The 18,105-nt window shown below is 35.2% G+C and overlaps 1 protein-coding gene across 9 annotated transcripts in view; it reads left to right on the forward strand.

The window, feature by feature from the left end:
- The window catches only part of LOC149795016 (myoferlin-like), a 220,311-nt gene that overhangs the window by 193,634 nt on the left and 8,572 nt on the right, over nt 1–18,105 (forward strand). For all 9 annotated transcript variants that reach the window (XM_089964682.1, XM_089964681.1, XM_089964683.1 and 6 more), the window contains 6 exons: nt 1,403–1,491; nt 2,811–2,954; nt 5,702–5,792; nt 9,655–9,754; nt 12,056–12,243; nt 14,121–14,230. In XM_089964682.1, coding sequence (XP_089820808.1) covers nt 1,403–1,491; nt 2,811–2,954; nt 5,702–5,792; nt 9,655–9,754; nt 12,056–12,243; nt 14,121–14,230 — 722 coding nt within the window. The remainder of the gene's footprint in view (nt 1–1,402; nt 1,492–2,810; nt 2,955–5,701; nt 5,793–9,654; nt 9,755–12,055; nt 12,244–14,120; nt 14,231–18,105) is intronic.

Raw genomic sequence — 18,105 nt, forward strand, 5'->3', positions numbered from 1 at the left:
TTTCTCCTAATTTACAGCGAGTCCTTATATTTTTCACTAAGTTGAGACATGTGTCACAAAGTTATAACATGTATGAGTTCCTCAGTCTTGACTATCTTAATGAACACTTGGTAGCACCTTTTGTTATACTTGGCCATCATATTGAACACTGTAGTACCTTTTGTTCTACACCTGTCCCTTGATAACTTGCGGACAACAGGGTCCACAAACATAGACCGCACTATAAGTGAGGTGCGAATTACCTAAGGACCTCCAAAAATTAAAAAAATTTGACATCGAGAAAACAGTGGGGGTCTGTTAGGGAACTGGGCTGTTTATTGACTGAATCCTCATTTTAGATAATAAATTTTAATAATGCGCTTTTTCAAATGAAGTTGTTTGTTATTCTGTTTAAATAACATTTATTTTCAAAATGTCCAACATATGAAATATCGTTCCAACTGGTTTCAACAACCATCACATGTACGTGTAAAAAATCTGTGATGCAGATTCTTGACTGATGCATTCATTCTGAAGGGAACCCTGGATGAGTCATACCAAAAACTTGCAAGAAAGGTACTCACAGCTGCCTCGCTTTTCACTCAGCATTACGAGACTAGTGTTAGGACTGGTCGGCCTGGTGTCAGGATAATGTGACTGGGTGGGATATCATGCTACATGTCTGCGGTATGATGCCCCAGTGCTAGACATCACTGTAAACTGTCACACAGCAGACATTGTAGCGATATGACTGAAAAGTTGTTAAAGCTACATTAAAAATCTAAATCACACACACACACACACACACACACACACACACCTTCTGAAGGGAGAACCTTGACCAGACTGCATACCATGCCTGAGTACACCAACAATTGAACACATTCTTGTTGAGTGATTGATTTCCACTGTGAATTCAAGAAGCTTTTTCATGACATACCTCTGTAGGAAAACCTTGGCTCTTACTGTTATAACATCTTTACCTTTTATTTTTGTGATTACATATTTTATGAAACATAGATATGCCTTGGATGTATATTGGTTTAGTAATTTTCAGAAAAATCATTTTGTTTTGCCAGAATATTTTCTACGAAACAGAGACTTATGGACCACATAAGCAATTTCTATTGATGGATTGACTTGAGGATAGATCAGGAAGTTGTGACTGAAAAACTAGTTGGATGACTTTGCAGATCATCAGTCAATCCTTATTTGCAAATATCCAAGGGGATCCATATTGCATCTGTCAGCATACATTCGAGGCATGATCTACAGGATTGACAGAATTTGTAGACTTTTAAGTATATATATATATATATTCCACAAAAAAAGATTTTCATTCAGAGATCTGAAAAATTACCTCCCTGACAAGGACATGATCAAAATAGTCTTTCCTGACCTTTAAACCTAATTGTTGTTTCAGGGCAAGTTGCAGATGTGGGTGGACATATTCCCGAAGTCTTTGGGAGAACCAGGTCCACCATTTGACATCAAGGCACGATGTCCCAAGAAGTGAGGCAAAATTTGAACTACAGTATAATTTTTTAAATCCAAATCAAATTATTTATTTGAAAACATGTCTTTGCATCACTTTAGTCTGGGTTTTGGTCTTCAGCTACAGTTTGTGCAAGGTTTTGCTGTTGCCTATTCAAGTTAGGTGGTTTCCTAAGGATATTCCAGTTTCCTTCTCATCAAAGAAGACATTATGCCTATATCTGACACGTTGAGATTATGTTGTACAAGCTGGAAAACTTGTTATGCTATTGATATTAAATGAAGTTTTTGTTATAAAAATAGATAATTATATTTGTCTGAAAAATGAGGTTGTGTTTGAATGATTGTTAATAAGTCATTCTTATTGGTGACATTGTAACAAAACATTGTTGCAGTAAACAGAAATTGGAAAACAAGGTTAACTGTATTAACTTCGGGAAGTTTTATCTTTTGTGAAATATTCTCAATTGCAGTTGTAATAATTTATTATATCATGCATGTCTGATAGTGTCTGTTTATATATTTCTAATTGTGTCTGACCTTACATGTCTAATACTCTCTGTCCATACATGTCCAATACTCAGTCCATGCATGTCTAACACTGACTGTCCATACATGTCTAATACTGTCGATATCTGTCTAATGCTGACTGTCCATATATGTCTAAAACTCAATGCCAATACATGTCTAATACTATTTCTCCCTATGTGCAAGTTGATGGTTAAGGATAATATTAGACCAACACTCTACATATTTACATCTTAATAGATATAATACACGGTATGCTGTGTAAAAATGTTTGCCTGATCATAAGAGACAATCTTGAGATGAGGGTTCCGGTCTTTCCTGAATTCTCAATCAAACATTTGCATTATGCAAACTGTGTATTATCCTTTCCATCATTTGTCATTTGCACATTTACTACACATATGTACCAAATACCTGCAAATGTGAGTTTTTAAGCAAATAAAATATACTCAAGCAGCATCCAAAATTTCAAAAAGTACATTTTGATGTAAAAGAAAAGTGCATGATGTAAAACCAGCCAAAACCAGTAATATAATGTAAAAACTCATTAAATTTCCATGCCATTTGTTCATTGTCATTTATTCTTGTAATGCACTAATTTGTATGCATATCTGCAGTTGTTTGTACACTGTAGTTCTTCTGTCTTTTGATCACTTGGGTATTGAATTTGTTATGTGCCTCAATAATGATATGATATGGCAGCGTGGTTCTATGTTGTATTAAAAAATCATTGAATCTCAGTGATCACCTGTAACACTAGATAATTGTAGATGAATGTTAACCACTCTTGGGTATCATGTTATAACCAGGTATGTGCTGCGAGTTATCATCTGGAACACAGAGGATGTAATACTTGATGAAACCTCCATCACAGGAGAGAAAATGAGTGACATTTATATATCAGGATGGATGGCAGGAATAGATGAGAAACAGAAAACAGACATTCACTACAGGTAAATTTATAAAGTATTGTAAGCAAGAATATTTTGTTAAAAAAAGTATTTAGTATTTTCATGCCTGTCTGTATATTGTGATGAATATTATTATTGTACTTTGTGTCTGTTTGGGTGTGTGCAACAAAATGATGCCTTCATTAAATTTTGTTGTGCATTTTTCCAGACCTGTTTGATGTCCATATGTCACATCTCTTGTTTCTACTCAGTAACTTTTGACTTGCTTCATGGAGTGAGGATAAATATATGTGTAATGTCCTATGTCTAACTTCACATCTCTTGTGTCTGCCAAGAATGCTGTTTTCAGCTTCAGAAAAACCAGGTGGCCACTATAGCCAAACTTTGCAGAAAGCTTCTTGGCATGAAGACCATGAACATTTTTTACAAATGATAATGATCTGCTATCAAATATGGCCACTGTTACTTTTAAATGACTGATAAAATTTACAAAAAGTGCACCTGTATGAAAGGCTTTAAAAGTTTGTACAAATTATGCCAGTCTACAAATTAATATGCTACTATTGCTGAAAGTAAGGAAAAAGATTTTAAACAGCTTTTCTTAAACTGATCAACAAAATATGAATAAAGTTGACAGCATTCTGGCTTAAAGGGCGTGAATTAAGATCGTTGCAAATGATGCTGACCACTCTGGTGGCCTAGTGATTAGAACAGCCTCCTTGGATGTGGGAGGTTGCAGGTTTCAACGCCGGACCAAAGACATATAAATAGCCTCGCTCAGCATTAAGAGGTTAGTGTTAGGACTGGTTGGCCTAGGTGTCAGGATAATGTGACTGGGTGGGACATCATGCTACATGTTTGCGACATAATGCCCCAGTGATAGACATCACTATAAACTGCCACACTGCAGACATTGTAGCGATATGACTGAAAATCAGTTAAAGCTATGTTAAAAATCCAAATCTTTCTTACACCCCCCACACTTGATTGTTGATAAAGAATATGGCTGCCATTGTTAAAAATGATCCACCCGATCCACTTTGAAATTGATGCCAATCTGCAATCAGATATGGCTTGCATTATGAAACATTTTATGCCATTAAATGACTTCTCAAAAACCACTAAAATATTGTGACTGGGTTTAACAGAAAGCATCCAGAAATGAACTTTCTTTAATATTGTAGAAAAGATTCTGGCATTCCTGAAATGTGGATGAATATACAGAAAATAGAGAAACATTAGAAAACTTTCTGATCATAAATTATGCAAACAACAGCATTGGAAGACATTTCTTTCGAAGGCATCATACAGACCTAGTGTTCTTGACTAATTACTGTTGCATTTGGCTACCTTCCAAATGTCATCCAGGTGTGTGATCTCAGGCCCACCTGGACCTAATGCTGAAATCTAAAAATAGTTGCATTGGTGAAGTTAAATCTTGCTCAGAAACTAAATTCACTTAACTCATTCAGCCCCAATACCGCCTGTAGTTATTATCAGGCAGTACCCTACTTTCAAGCTCTGTAGCATCAAGGTCTCCAAATTGGGTGGTATTACAATAAAGGAGACATATGCAGCTCTACAATATTACAAAATAATCTGGACTTTCTACTTGCATTAAAAAAAATGCAGAGGGGAAAACATATCTTTTGGATTTTGTGTCCTGATTTGAGACTTTTTGTCCTGTGAGCTAAGGCAGACTGGTCTGAACTGCACACTGACAGGTGACCCTTTGCAAAAAGTAGGATAAGCTGGGGACTGGGAGTAAGAAGTGGCCAGGAGTAAAAAATGATGGACCCAATAAGCAGCCTCTTCCAACCTCCAACTTTTACCTTTCTGCACATGTGCAAGCCAAATAGCCAATGAAAAACTGTTTCTAGCACAACCAGGAATCAGTCTAAGTGAAAAACTCTTAGAAGCAGATGTATTAAAGTGTATTCAGAATTAACCTCTAAAATGGGTTTCCTACCCCCATTTCAGGTGAAAATGACAAAAGTCTCAGGGGTGTTAAGAGGAAAACAAGTTTTCATGCAATGTTTTTGGAAGCAGATGTTTTCTGACTTGGGCATATCTTGCCAGTTACTCTGAGGAAAGAATAGGCACTTCTTTTCTGACTTGGTCATACCTTGCCAGTCACTCTGAGGCAAGAATAGGCACTGCTTTTCTGATGTTAATGCAGTTGTAGTTTCCCAAGGTCTAGAATTTGAGGTTTTGAAATTACTGCTGTTTTTCTGTAGTTGCCACATTTGGTCATGAAATGCTCACTTCAAGCCATGGTAGGTTGCACTGAGTGATTATGGTATGTTTTTGCACTTAGCTCAATTGTTCTAGAATTGTTATGTGATAAGTTCATTAATATCAAGGACTAAAATTCACATTCAGAAAGTAGGTCACAGTGTCAGTTTTAGGTAATTAAACATGTATACATCGGAGCAGGTGAAACATAAAATTCTATGCAATTCTGGTGAAAACTATGTACAGTCAAACCTACCTTAAGGATGAATTTTATTTGCAACAGATATCTTTTAACAGCATCATTTTATAAATCCCTGTATCATTTAAAAGTCCCTATATCATTTTTTAAAGTACCTATATATTTTAACAGTCCCTATATCATTTAAAAATCTCTTTATCATTTTAAAAATCTATATTATTACAAAAGTCCCTATATAATTTTAAAAATCCTTATCTCTTTTTATAAAACCTATATTAGGCATCCACCAGTCTTATTTTCTGCTTTGGAATCAGCTGGCTGCTTTCTACATGTTGGAATGTTAACTTTTTTTCAGGTCCTTGAATGGTGAGGGTAACTTTAACTGGCGATTTGTCTTCCCATTTCAATTCTTGCCAGCAGAAAATTGCATGGTTGTGAAAAAGAAGGTAAGATATGACATGATCCATGCCCAGTCTATTACAATATGAGCAACAAAAAAATACCAGGATATGTGTCCTTCCCAAAATCATAATTGCATTTGTAGACTTGATATTATCCATTGACATCGCATAAGTAACATTCAGAATAAATGTGCCTGCTATCCTATGGCCAGTCACTTTTTGTCAGGCTAGCTACCTTTTCCAGTCCATATTCCCTCATGCAACTTAATTTTTAAGACTAAAATATCATTTTCTTCTTCTGATTTTTAAAGAAAAATCATCAAGTAGAATAAACATGTTTGCAGTGAGTACACCTTGTCATCTTTATGCTAATTAGATATGTCATCAAGTCTGTCTAGAATGAGGTAAACATATTGTGATTGGCCAGTAGAATCTTATCTAAACCAATCAGATCACATTTTCTTAAGTTCGACTGAACTTCTTGTACGATTGTCTACAAGGTGGTTAACTTGGATATGTCAGTATTTTGCAAGTTAAGTCAGTTTGATTTCAGCATGGGTTCCTTTTTGTACCCTTTCCCAGTTTGAGGACTTTTTAAAAATAAAATTCAAGAATTTGGTTAGTTACCATTAACACAGATATAAAGATTATCCCCTAAGGATAAATTTATTATGATGAAAGTATGTTGTTGTTTTCTTATCAAGTTTAATCAACTGGAAGTTTGTATTTTGTTACCATCTTTTTGGAACAAAATAAATCCGAGCTTAATAGTTGCTCATACTCTGCAGTGTTTATTAGAAATCTGGTGGTTTTCAAAAGAAATATTGAGAATAAAATCACAATATATTTCTTGATTTGATTTAACAATTATACATTTGTACCTTATGGTGTTGGTCAAAAAGGCTTAGTGTTTAAGCCATGAATTAATTTAATTGTTGCTTATTTTGTCACAAGTACTTCCTTAGCCATGCTGCATTTGGGATATCATTGCTATATTGGTCTAGAAAATGTTTAGTAGACACACCTTAAGCCATGGTAGGTTGCAATAACCATGCTGCATTTGCAATATCTCTGCTATATAGGGCTTGAAAATGTTTAATTCAGGTTAAAGGGTTAGCAATTTGTTTAGTTGAGGATCTGTTGGTAAAACACACAGTGTCCAAAATTTAGACCTTTGTTACAAGTTAGTAAAGAAACTCCTGTATGCCATATGTACTACTTAATGCAAATCAGAAAAGTCAGACAAGCTTTGCAGTGTCAGACAAAACTGGCCATCCTTGAGCTAGTAACTTTGTCAGTCAAGAGAAAACTCCTTGTAAACTCTGTTCTTTTTGAAGGATTGGCAATTAATATAGATATTACATATAAAAATTGGTTTGAAATTTTATTTGAATTAAGAATGAAAAATGGTTACAAAAAAGTATTTACTTGTTATAAAGGCTTGTAAATCATCTTGCACCTGCTGTGTTCCATGGATGTCACATTTGATGTCTCCATATCAAATATCAAATAAATCTTTCACCTGCTGTGTTTCCATGAATTTCATATTTGATGTCTTCATGTCAAATATCAAATAAATCTTGCACTTGCTGTGTTTCCATGGATGTCACATTTGATGTCTCCATATCAAATATCAAATAAATCTTTCACCTGCTGTGTTTCCATGAATGTCATTTTTGATGTCTTCATGTCAAATATCAAATAAATCTTGCACTTGCTGTGTTTCCATGGATGTCACATTTGATGTCTCCATATCAAATAAATCTTGCACCTGCTGTGTTTACATGGATGTCACATTTGATGTCTCCATGTCAAATATCAAGTAAATGTTGCACATGATGTTTTTCCATGGATGTCACATGTCACATATCAAGTAAATCATGTGCATGTTGTGTTTCAATGAATGCTACATTTGATGTCTTCATGTCATATATCAAGTAAATCTGACACATGCTGTGTTTCCTTGAACATGTTATGCCCTCACAAGTTAATTGAACTAAAGCATATGTTGATGTATTACTTATAAGTGAAGTAACTGAATTCCATTTTCCTTTAGTGAATTATCAGTTAGTAAATTTCCTATTTATTTCTTAGTTGCTACTTTATATTATCCCTTATTCATCAAAAAACAATTTTACAAAAAGGAAAATAAAAAAAGAACAAGTTAAAGATTAAACTTGGGCATCAAATTATACTAACAATTTTTTTTGGTGAAAAATAATCACAACAACAAAAAGATAAGACTTTACTCAAAAAATGTTCTGAAGATAGCAAATGTGCAAATGTAGGTGAGAGCCATCCAAATTTGGTTCAGATGGGCAAATGCAGCACAGAACTTTCCCAGGTGTAACTGTTGATATGGAATCTTTAGGTAACAGGCATTCTGTTTATAGAACTTGTATTTAATGGCTTTGGCACATAGTGACAGTCTACATTGCAACAGTCAATACAAGGTAAAGGTTATATTAGCAAGATCATGGATGAGTTCGATTATGGCTCCTTGGCATTACTAGGGGCATTAATCTGGGCATGTTGATGAATTGATCTTGCGTCTGATTGGCTGAACCTATGAACACTTAAAGAGTCCTTATTTTTTAAACAGATTTTGATTTGATTTCTCTTATAAGTTTATATCAGCATGGTCTTTTAGTTTATTATCTGACCTTGTGAACTCTATAGGAACAAAATTTCTTGACAGATTTGATCAGAATTTTTTGTAAGTTTGTTTCATCAAGCACGCAGAGGAGTTGATTTATAAGTAAGATGTATGCTTACTAATGATTACTGAGGATCCATCCTGCCGCTTTCTAATCACAAATCCAGTGCATTAACCACTGAGTCACCAATCTTCTTAGGAGTGGGTGGTGGTAAATCTCCATGGTTTTCAGGTTATGACTCCATGGGATGGGTGAACAAAGGTAATATCCTTTCGGGAATCTTTGCTGACTGCACAGATCAACTCCTTGTAAATGCAAATATGTACTTCAAGGGTGGGGCTATAAATGCTTTTAAAGTTTTTAATTGAGTCCTTGTCCAAAGGGCAGGCTTGCATCTAGGATGCGTGATTGTGAAAATCCCCCATAATTTCAGATTTCATATAAAGTTTAAATTTCTCTATGGGCAAGGTTGTGCAACAAAAAAATCATGGTTTTCACTCAGCAGATATGTTGTCCAAGTGTAGCTGTTAAACACTCACATATTTCCTTTGCTCAGATATGATTGGTTACTAAAAAGAAGTCAGTTAAAGCATTACAGGCAAAATGAGTTAAACAAATTAATTCACACTTGGAAATAGTAATTTCAGGACATCAGCCATTGACAGATGTGTTTAATTACCAGCTCACTAATAGTGGATTCAGATATCAAAACTAAGTGAAAATGTTAAAACTATATGCATGACAACTTTAATATGACACACAGGAAATATGTGACAATGTCTTATAAGAGATAAGAATAGACAAAAGGGTAAAACAATGTGCAGCCCATGAATTCTTTAATGGTACTTGTAGAGAAAATTCTATTATTAGAATACAGAAGACTTTAATTTTTCAGTTTCCAGTGCTACACTGTAAGATACAGAACATGTGATATGTGTTTAGTGTTATACCAAAATAAACAGAACACATGTGTATTTATTGCTATACTGTAATATACAGAACATATGTATTTAGTGTTATACTGTACTATACAGAACACATGATATACATTTAAAATTTATTCTACTTGCTATTGATACAGATCCAGTGGCCTTAGTGGTGCATTTGGCTTTAGTCCGATGTCAGCCAAGTGAACATTCTTATGCTACTTATGTTTCTTGTTTCTGACATAACAACATAACAGTATGATGGTTGGATGTTAACACCTTGTGATCAACTTTTTTTAATTAGAGTCACTTGTATATTTCTAGGAGAAATTCTGGAGTCTTGATGAAACAGAGCAACATCTTCCTCCAATTCTTATGATTCAAGTCTGGGACAATGACAAATTTTCCATGGATGATTTCCTAGGTATGCCATGACTTAAGCTTCTTGATCCTTTTAGATCCCATTCCTTCAGTGAGAATGGCTTTGTCACATATGCTTGAGCAGATAATGCCATATACCATATTTGACCTATTTAGCACTGGACAGTGTGTATACTTCGTACTTGCAATCAGCATGAGTTATCATATTCGTTTTTCAGATTGGTGACAGTTTGGCATAGTATTACTTGAAACATTTGAAGTTAACATTATATTTGCCAATTATGTACTTTTGGATCAAAATTGCTAGCTTAAGGATTAAACATCTGTGGATAAGTACAAAGACATTCTCATCTGTGGACAAGTTCAGACATATTCTCATTTGTGAACAAGTACAAACACATTCTCAGTTGTGGACAGGTACAAACACATTCACATCTGTGGACAGGTACAAACATTTTCATCTGAAATAAATATGGTATCTCAGGATCATGCAGTATGTTCCATTTAATCACTACTGTCCTTTTGTTTTACTCTATCCACATTTCAAAATGCATATTTGTGCAGATTTTTCCAAATTGTTGTAAAGGTTTAGGCTTTTTTTATATTTTGTTTGCTTAGCACTAACTTTAATGCCACTTATTCAGTTGGAATAATCAGTGTTTAAAAATTGAATGTTTATTTTTTGCATTACAGACAGTATGTAGGATGCAAATTTAAGACAAAAAAATGACCATTGAAAATATGCTCACCTTAAGATGATGCAAAATAACTGAGGTTTACACTGTAATTTTGAATTTGTAAACACATAACATGAAATAATAGTAGTAGAGACTTTTGAAGTAATGTCAGTACACAACTTTAAACAACTGTGTCCTGAAGATAACTTGTGAAATGATACAAACAACATAAATAAATATAAAAAAGAATGTCCATTCTTTAAAAAAATGGACAAAAAAATTATGATCTTTGATTGATATTCCTTTCAGAAAAATAATAACTATAACTGTAATTAAACTTTGATCTAGAATTGATTTTACTTTCAAAAAAATAATAATGTGAAGATGAATTAAAAATTCAAACAATTACAAAAATTTTGGACTTGAAAATGAACTGTAGATTGAGTACATCTAGCTAGATCAGTCAGTAAAAGACATCCTGAATTACAGAATGAGTACATATAAATAGATCAATCAGTGTAAAATATCCTAAACTACAGAGTGAGTTCATGTAGCTAGATCAGTCAATGCAGTAATCAGTAATTGTAGCTAGATCAATCAGTGTGAAACATTCTGTTTGCAGGACACAATCTTAAACTACTGCATACTCTTAGGAAGTAAATTTTGTTGGAATTAATGTTTATTTTAATTATCTATGAATGTTTATCTTAATTATCAGAAAGGAAACTAAAGTGATGTTTGAAATGAGGGAGTTTTTACTAGTTTGTGTGCATTATGATCATGGTAGAAGGCAATGTGCTAAAAGACAGTAGTTGCATAATGAAAGATTTTCCATGTTTGTTCTTCTATGGTCCAGGGAATATAATAAAGGAATAAATATTAAAATACATGTAATACATTCCAAAGAGAGAGAGAGAAAGAGGGAGAGAGACTCTGGTCCACCCACAACAGCAAATAACATCTTAAACAAACTTCTGATAAATGTGTAATTTGACTCTCTTTATTGGCAATCAAGTTTATGTACTATGTACATACTGCTAGCAGCAATATCATTATATATTTAATCTACAACACATAAAAGTTTGGAAGATTTTTCAAAAGAAGATATAAATGATAGGTTAATAGATACAGTATAAACTGCCTTGGCAGATACCTGCATATAAAGATTGTATGAATAAGAGGCTAACAATACAGTATAACCTGCATAAGCAGACACCCCCATATAAACATTGTATAAATAATAGGCTAGTTGATACAGCATAACCTGCCTTAGCAGACACCCCTATCTCCTGCATATAAACCTTGTATAAACAAAATGCTAATGGATGCAGAATGTCCCGTCTTAGCAGACACCCACTTATAAACATTATAGGAATTAGAGGTTAGAGGATACAGTATAACCTGTCTTAGCAGACAACCCCATATAAAGGACACATGTTAATAAAGGACAAACTATGTGAATGCTCAGTTTAATTGTACTTGTATCTTTCACCTTGATATAAAATGCGTGTCCATGAAGAGATGCATCTCTGAGTGTTATTTATAGATTGATTTCACTGCATATTGTGGCAAGTGTCAGAAAATAATTTGTGTAAAAGACACATTTCAATGGAGTTGCCTTTTAAAAATGAGATACAGATAAGTTTGTATATTGCTATAAATTTCAGGCACTGTGGATCTGAATCTGAACAACATGCCCCTACCTGCCAAACGTGCCAGTACATGTAACCTTCAACAGTTGCCTGATGTCAAACAAGGCAATTTAGCTGTTAAGACCGTGTCCTTATTTGAGCAGAAGAGATTACGTGGGTTTTGGCCTGTCTTTGATGAAGTCAATGGACAAAGACAACTTACGGTGAGTAATTGATACTTTGTTTCTACAACTGCAGTTGATGTGGAAAACAGCAAGATTACAATCACAAGTAATGGATATGTCATCTGTTGTTATTGTTGTTCATATGTTGCTATGTTATGCCATTGAAAGATATGGGATTTTCAAGTTTACCATCATGAGTCTGGATGGATAATCATTTGTTATAGTTTTTGGGTGATAACAAGTTTTGTTATCAGATTTCTAGTTTGTGTTCCCATTGCCCAAGGAAGAACCTTACTGTTTTTCAGCCAATTGCTCCAAGATCAGGGTCACTGTTTCTGAAACAGATTTTACCAATGTATTTCATTGCCAGGATATTTTGGGGCCAGTGGCTTCAAACTCATGGTCACTGTTGCTAAAACTAGTTTTATTTTGGCCTTTACATTTCATTGATGGTTTATAACTTCAAATTTCATTAACAGATTTGTTACACAGCTTGGTGTAAATATTTTCCTTAACTTGAGAAAGAAGCCCATGCATTTTTGGTCAGTACCTTCAAGGTCAACATTACTGTTGCTAACAAATTTGCCTATGCACTTCATTTATCGATAACTTGTTTTTAAATAATTCAGATCAAGTTAGTACACATGTTGCTTTTAATCTTAAAGAACCCTATTGAGGTTTGGAGGGAATTGGTATCTTCAAGTTCAGTGTTCTGTTTTTTAATTTTTTAATTTGTCTTTTACATTTCATTTCGGGAATGATAACTTAACTTTTAGATAGCAAAGTTCAACAACATTCAGCATATTTGTTTCTTTTTAACCCCAGGAAGAAAAATTGTTGTGATTTTAATGGTCAGAAGCTCCAAAGTCAAGGATACTGTAGCCAGAAAAATTTTACCTTTGTAATTTGCTTCCAGAAAGTAACATCAGTACTACACAATGCATTTGTAAAAAACTTTATACAGGTGTCCTATTCTGTCCAAGAAAGACCCCGATCAAACTTTTTAATGGGGGGGAGGATTTTGTGTACCTTTATGGTGAGGGTTGCTGTTACTAAAACTAGATTTGACTATTGCATTTCATTCTAGATCAGTTCTCTTCAGCTGATATAAATGAAACTTGATACATATTTGTCTAAGAAAGAGCTGAAAATTACAGGACATGAAGAAATTACTTTGGCTAAAAAATCTTGGTGTCCAAGAACATGAATTGCCAAGAAACAGACATGTGGTATAAAGTCATTGATTTCAATATTAAACCAAGTTTTTTCTTATATTTCATTTCAGGACAATAAATGAACTTCTCTGTAAACCAATTTCATGGGCTTGGTGGCTAGATTCATGTGACTGAAGTTAGATTTGTTATTGTATTTCATTTGTAAACCAGGAATATACATGTGTTCTCTTTTTGTGTGGACCACTGACAGGGTATCACTCTGTTTGTGATATTTTGTCCTTGGATATAATAATTCCCATTCATGAGGGTATGCAGGCATTATTCCATTAGTTTTTCAAATCAATTAACCATCTGAAACCAGTTTCGTTAAAAGGAGATAGAACTTTGTAATAGTTTTGCTAGCCATCTGCAGATGTTAACAGAATATCTATGAAATTTACTACAAGAGGGGGAGCTGCTGTGTTTTTGTGGTTAGCATGCAGAACTCACAACCAAAAGTGCTGGTTTGAATCCTACCATTAGGATCAGCCTGTGTCAGCTACTGTGGTGTGCCAGTGGGCAAGGCACAATCCTCCGATTCTCTCGGCACTAATAACTTGCATTCCTGTGCCATAATGCACCAAACCAAACTAAACAGGGGACCTGAGTCCATACATACAGCTTTACAGCAGATTGTAGTTATTATTACTATTATTATTATCCAACATTTGATGGTATTATGTTTATTATTGCTCTTTTTAGGGCAAGGTTGACATGGAGATCGAGCTCTTGACAGCTGATGAGGCAGAACAAAGACCAGCAGGCAAAGGACAGGATGAACCAAACATGAATCCAAAACTGGAGAAACCAAAGTAAGTCCTTCTTTTAACGTCAATTTACATCAAGGCCTCAATGTAGCAGTGTGTTAGATACATTTGTGCACCTGTCTTGTGAACTGTAAACTGTTTTTTCTACCACTGTAATCAAAGCAGGATGAATCATTGCATTATAAAAGTGTTTTATCCACTCACTTACTCTCAAGTTTGCTATAGTATTGTTTCTAAGCCTCATACATGTAACAATTTGGCACCGAAGAAAGTAATCAAATTCCTTCTTCATGTCCAGCCTCCATATTAGTGAAACAAGATGGCCAGTTTCTTTTTCAGATACCTTAACCGATCATAATGTATTCACTTTTCCTTGCAAATGCAGCCCTCCCCAGGGTTCCCATACTACCAGGAGATGGGGGAAAAAGTAAGGAGATATGGTAATTTTTTCCAGACTGCGAAAAGTCATTGAACTGGCAAATATTGATGAAAGTCAGGGAAAAACCTGGGAATTTTCCACCACCACTTGAAGCTTGAAACAATTATGTAATTGAGTCGCAACTGAACCGATTGTGAGTCAGATTTATAGAGATTTGACCAGAATATTCGGAGCTTGTAGAAAAGAAAAGAAAAATATTAATAAAAATAAAAAAAGAGAAAGAACACAGAGTCCTCTATATTGATTCCGAGAACAACTACCAAGGTTTTGTTGTATCACGTGACTACAACATTGACATGTGCTCCCTGCTTGATGAATCTGACTGTCCAGATTGCTGCGACAGCAACAGGTTTCTTGTTGTTCTCGAAATAAATATGTTGACAATTATTTGTTCCTTCTGGTTTTTACAAAAGGTATCTGACTTTCATTTAATATAATTGAATCTTTGTACAAGATTAAAAACAAGTTTGTTGTTGATATCATGTGACTGTTTGACTTGCGATGTCGTTGTTTGAGATTTGTGAAGTCAGGTGACTACTTATTCAAATGGCGAGAACCAGGGCAGGTTTCATTTATGCTGTAGTTTCGTCTAGTCCGTCAGTGGATTAAAGACGTCACGATTATAATACTTGTTCAGATTGTATAATGATTTATTCCTATGATACTAATTGTGCAGTACTGCAATTTTATTTATGCAGACGAAACTTTCGTAGAGTAGATGAAATGCCTTGTTTTTATAAAGGAAGTGTTACATATGCTGCCATGTGATTTGTTGTCTTTGTCTGGTACCATGTTTTGTTCTAAGTTAATTTCTCTGTTAACACTGGACAACAAATTTTTACAAAAGTCATGTTACTGAAATAAAATTAGTCAATTCTTATCAATTTTTATGTGCTGAACACGAATATGACAGTCAAATTGCAAAATTGGCTCTAGTTTTTTTGTAATCTGCAAGAAATTAATGTTTACATAACGAAATGCATTCCAATAGTAAAAGGTCAACTGTAATAGCCTACCTATAAAAAATCAAGTCATTGACTACATCTTAGATTTCTTCGCCTGTCTCTTGTACAGCTGTTCGGGAGCATCTCTGAGGAGTGTCCAGCAGTAGTCAGCCAGCATTGTAGTGGACCATTTTCCCTGGTATCTTTGTTCCATTGTTGCGATATCTTGATGAAAACGTTCGCCGTGTTCATCACTAACAATACCACAGTTGCTAGGAAAGAAATCCAAATGGGAATGAAGGAAGTGAATCTTTAGAGACATATTGCAGCCAAGTTTCTTATACTTCATCAACATGTCTTCTACTAGTTCCTTATAGTTTTCTGCCCTAACATTTCCGAGGAAGTTTGTAGAAACTAGGCGAAAAGCATTCCATGCTTGTTTCGCGTCACCTTCCAGCAAGTTGTTGAACCGGTCATCTTTGAAAAGCTCTCGAATCTGAGGACCCACAAAAACTCCCTCTTTAATCTTTGCTTCACTGAGTCGAGGGAATTTTTCATGCAGGTATCGGAATGCTGGCAAAGTCCGGTCAATGGCTTTCACGAAGTTCTTCATCAAACCTAGTTTGATGTGAAGGGGTGGTAGCAAGATTTTCTGAGCCTCAACCAGAGCTGGGTGTTGGATATTCTTCTCTCCAATGGCTACATTCTGCCTGTGAGTCCATTCCTTCCTCATGTAGTGCATTTCCCTTGCTCGGCTATCCCACTCGCATAAGAAACACATGTATTTTGTATATCCTTGCTGCAGTCCCATTAAAAGGGCAACTACCTTCAAATCACCACAGAGGTGCCAGCTGTACTTGTTATACTCAATGGAATTCAGTAGCTGCCTTAAGTTATCGTATGTCTCTTTCATGTGGACAGCATACGCTACTGGAATAGATGGAAGAATGTTTCCATTGTGCAAAAGCACAGCCTTGAGACTCAGTTTCGAAGAGTCCACAAATAGCCTCCATTCTTGTGGGTCATGAGTGATTTTTAAAGCATTCATGAGGCCCTCAATATCGGAACAGAATATCAGATTACTTTCCTTTCTGAAGAAAGGCTCCAATTGCTGGTGGCACTTTCGATATGCAGTAATTGTGACATCTTCTTCTAGAAGATTCCATTGTTGGAGTCTTGATCCTAGCAATTCGGCCTTGTTCTTTGATAAGTCCAAATCACGAATCAGGTCATTTAGTTCTTCCTGTGTTATTCTGTGTGGGGTTGATGATGCACCACAGTGAAAATCTGGATCACTGCATGCTGATGGACCAGGAGAAGAACAGGTCGACTCACCTTTGTCTTCGTCAGATGAATCAAGAGAATATTCTGCTGGAGGTTCTGGAATAGGAAGTCCCTCACCATGTGGAACTGGTCTCAATGCAGACGGAATGTTTGGGTAGACTATTCTCGACTTCTTTCGCTTCGTTATTCCGCCGGAAAGAGGAGGAACCAAGCAGAAGTAACAGTCATTTAGGTGGTTGCTTGGCTCTCTCCACACCATTGGGACTGCAAACGGCATTGATGACCTTTTGCAATTCAACCACTGTGAAAGCTGTGTTGTACATGTAGCACAGCATATATGCGGAGCCCAAGGCTTGTCTTGGTCACCAACCTTGCATCCGAAGTAAAGATGATATGCCTTCTTCACTTGAGAATTGATACTTTTCTTCTGGTTGGCAAATGTCACTTCCCCACAAATATAGCAAAAATTGTCCGCGGTATTAACACACTTTCGAGGCATTACTGTTCTTTATTGTACGTAAATGGATAAAATAATAAGTTTTATGTAACAGTAGCTTGAACTGTCTCGCACAACGTCTAAAATATTTTAAATGCTGAACCTATCTGATTGGGCTTTATATAGTACACTGCTTACGTCAGCTTCAGCAGCCGCCTGGCATTAGTATAATAGGCCTACACATGTATAGTACACTGCTGACGTCAACTTACTTCAGCAGCCGCATGGCATTAGTATTGCATTGCATCAGAAAATGATGCAATCAACTGTGGATGATGTGAGCATGATGGTATTATGCAATGTTACATCATTATTCCGGATGTTGCTGCAGTCCTACTGGAGAAATTTACACAGTGAAACATAGAAAATGAGGTATATGAATATCTTCAAAACGAGAGCCAATACAAATTTTTCACGGTTATATTCGTGTTTGGCACACCAAAATACTACAGATTAGGGCCTTTTCAAGTCAGTAATGATTTCACTGTTGACCAGTGTAATCCACAAAATCTATATGTAGCCTATGCTGACAATGTTATGATCTTGATAGTTACATTTGATTGAAATTATCAAAGAGAAGAACTCATCTTCTGTGTGAATCCCAAAACTTTATCACGTTTCTGTAAACATCAGTGTTGATAGATAATTAAATAATATTCACCTTTGTGGTACATGTACTTTAGGCAGTGCTTCTTTCAGTAATGAAAACATGACATCAAGAAACAGACATCACTAAATATAATCAAATTACTACCTT

Source organism: Sinohyriopsis cumingii, chromosome 7 (genome assembly GCF_028554795.1).
Source record: "Sinohyriopsis cumingii isolate HCF-2022 chromosome 7, ASM2855479v2, whole genome shotgun sequence".
Taxonomy (NCBI): Eukaryota; Metazoa; Mollusca; class Bivalvia; order Unionida; family Unionidae; genus Sinohyriopsis; species Sinohyriopsis cumingii.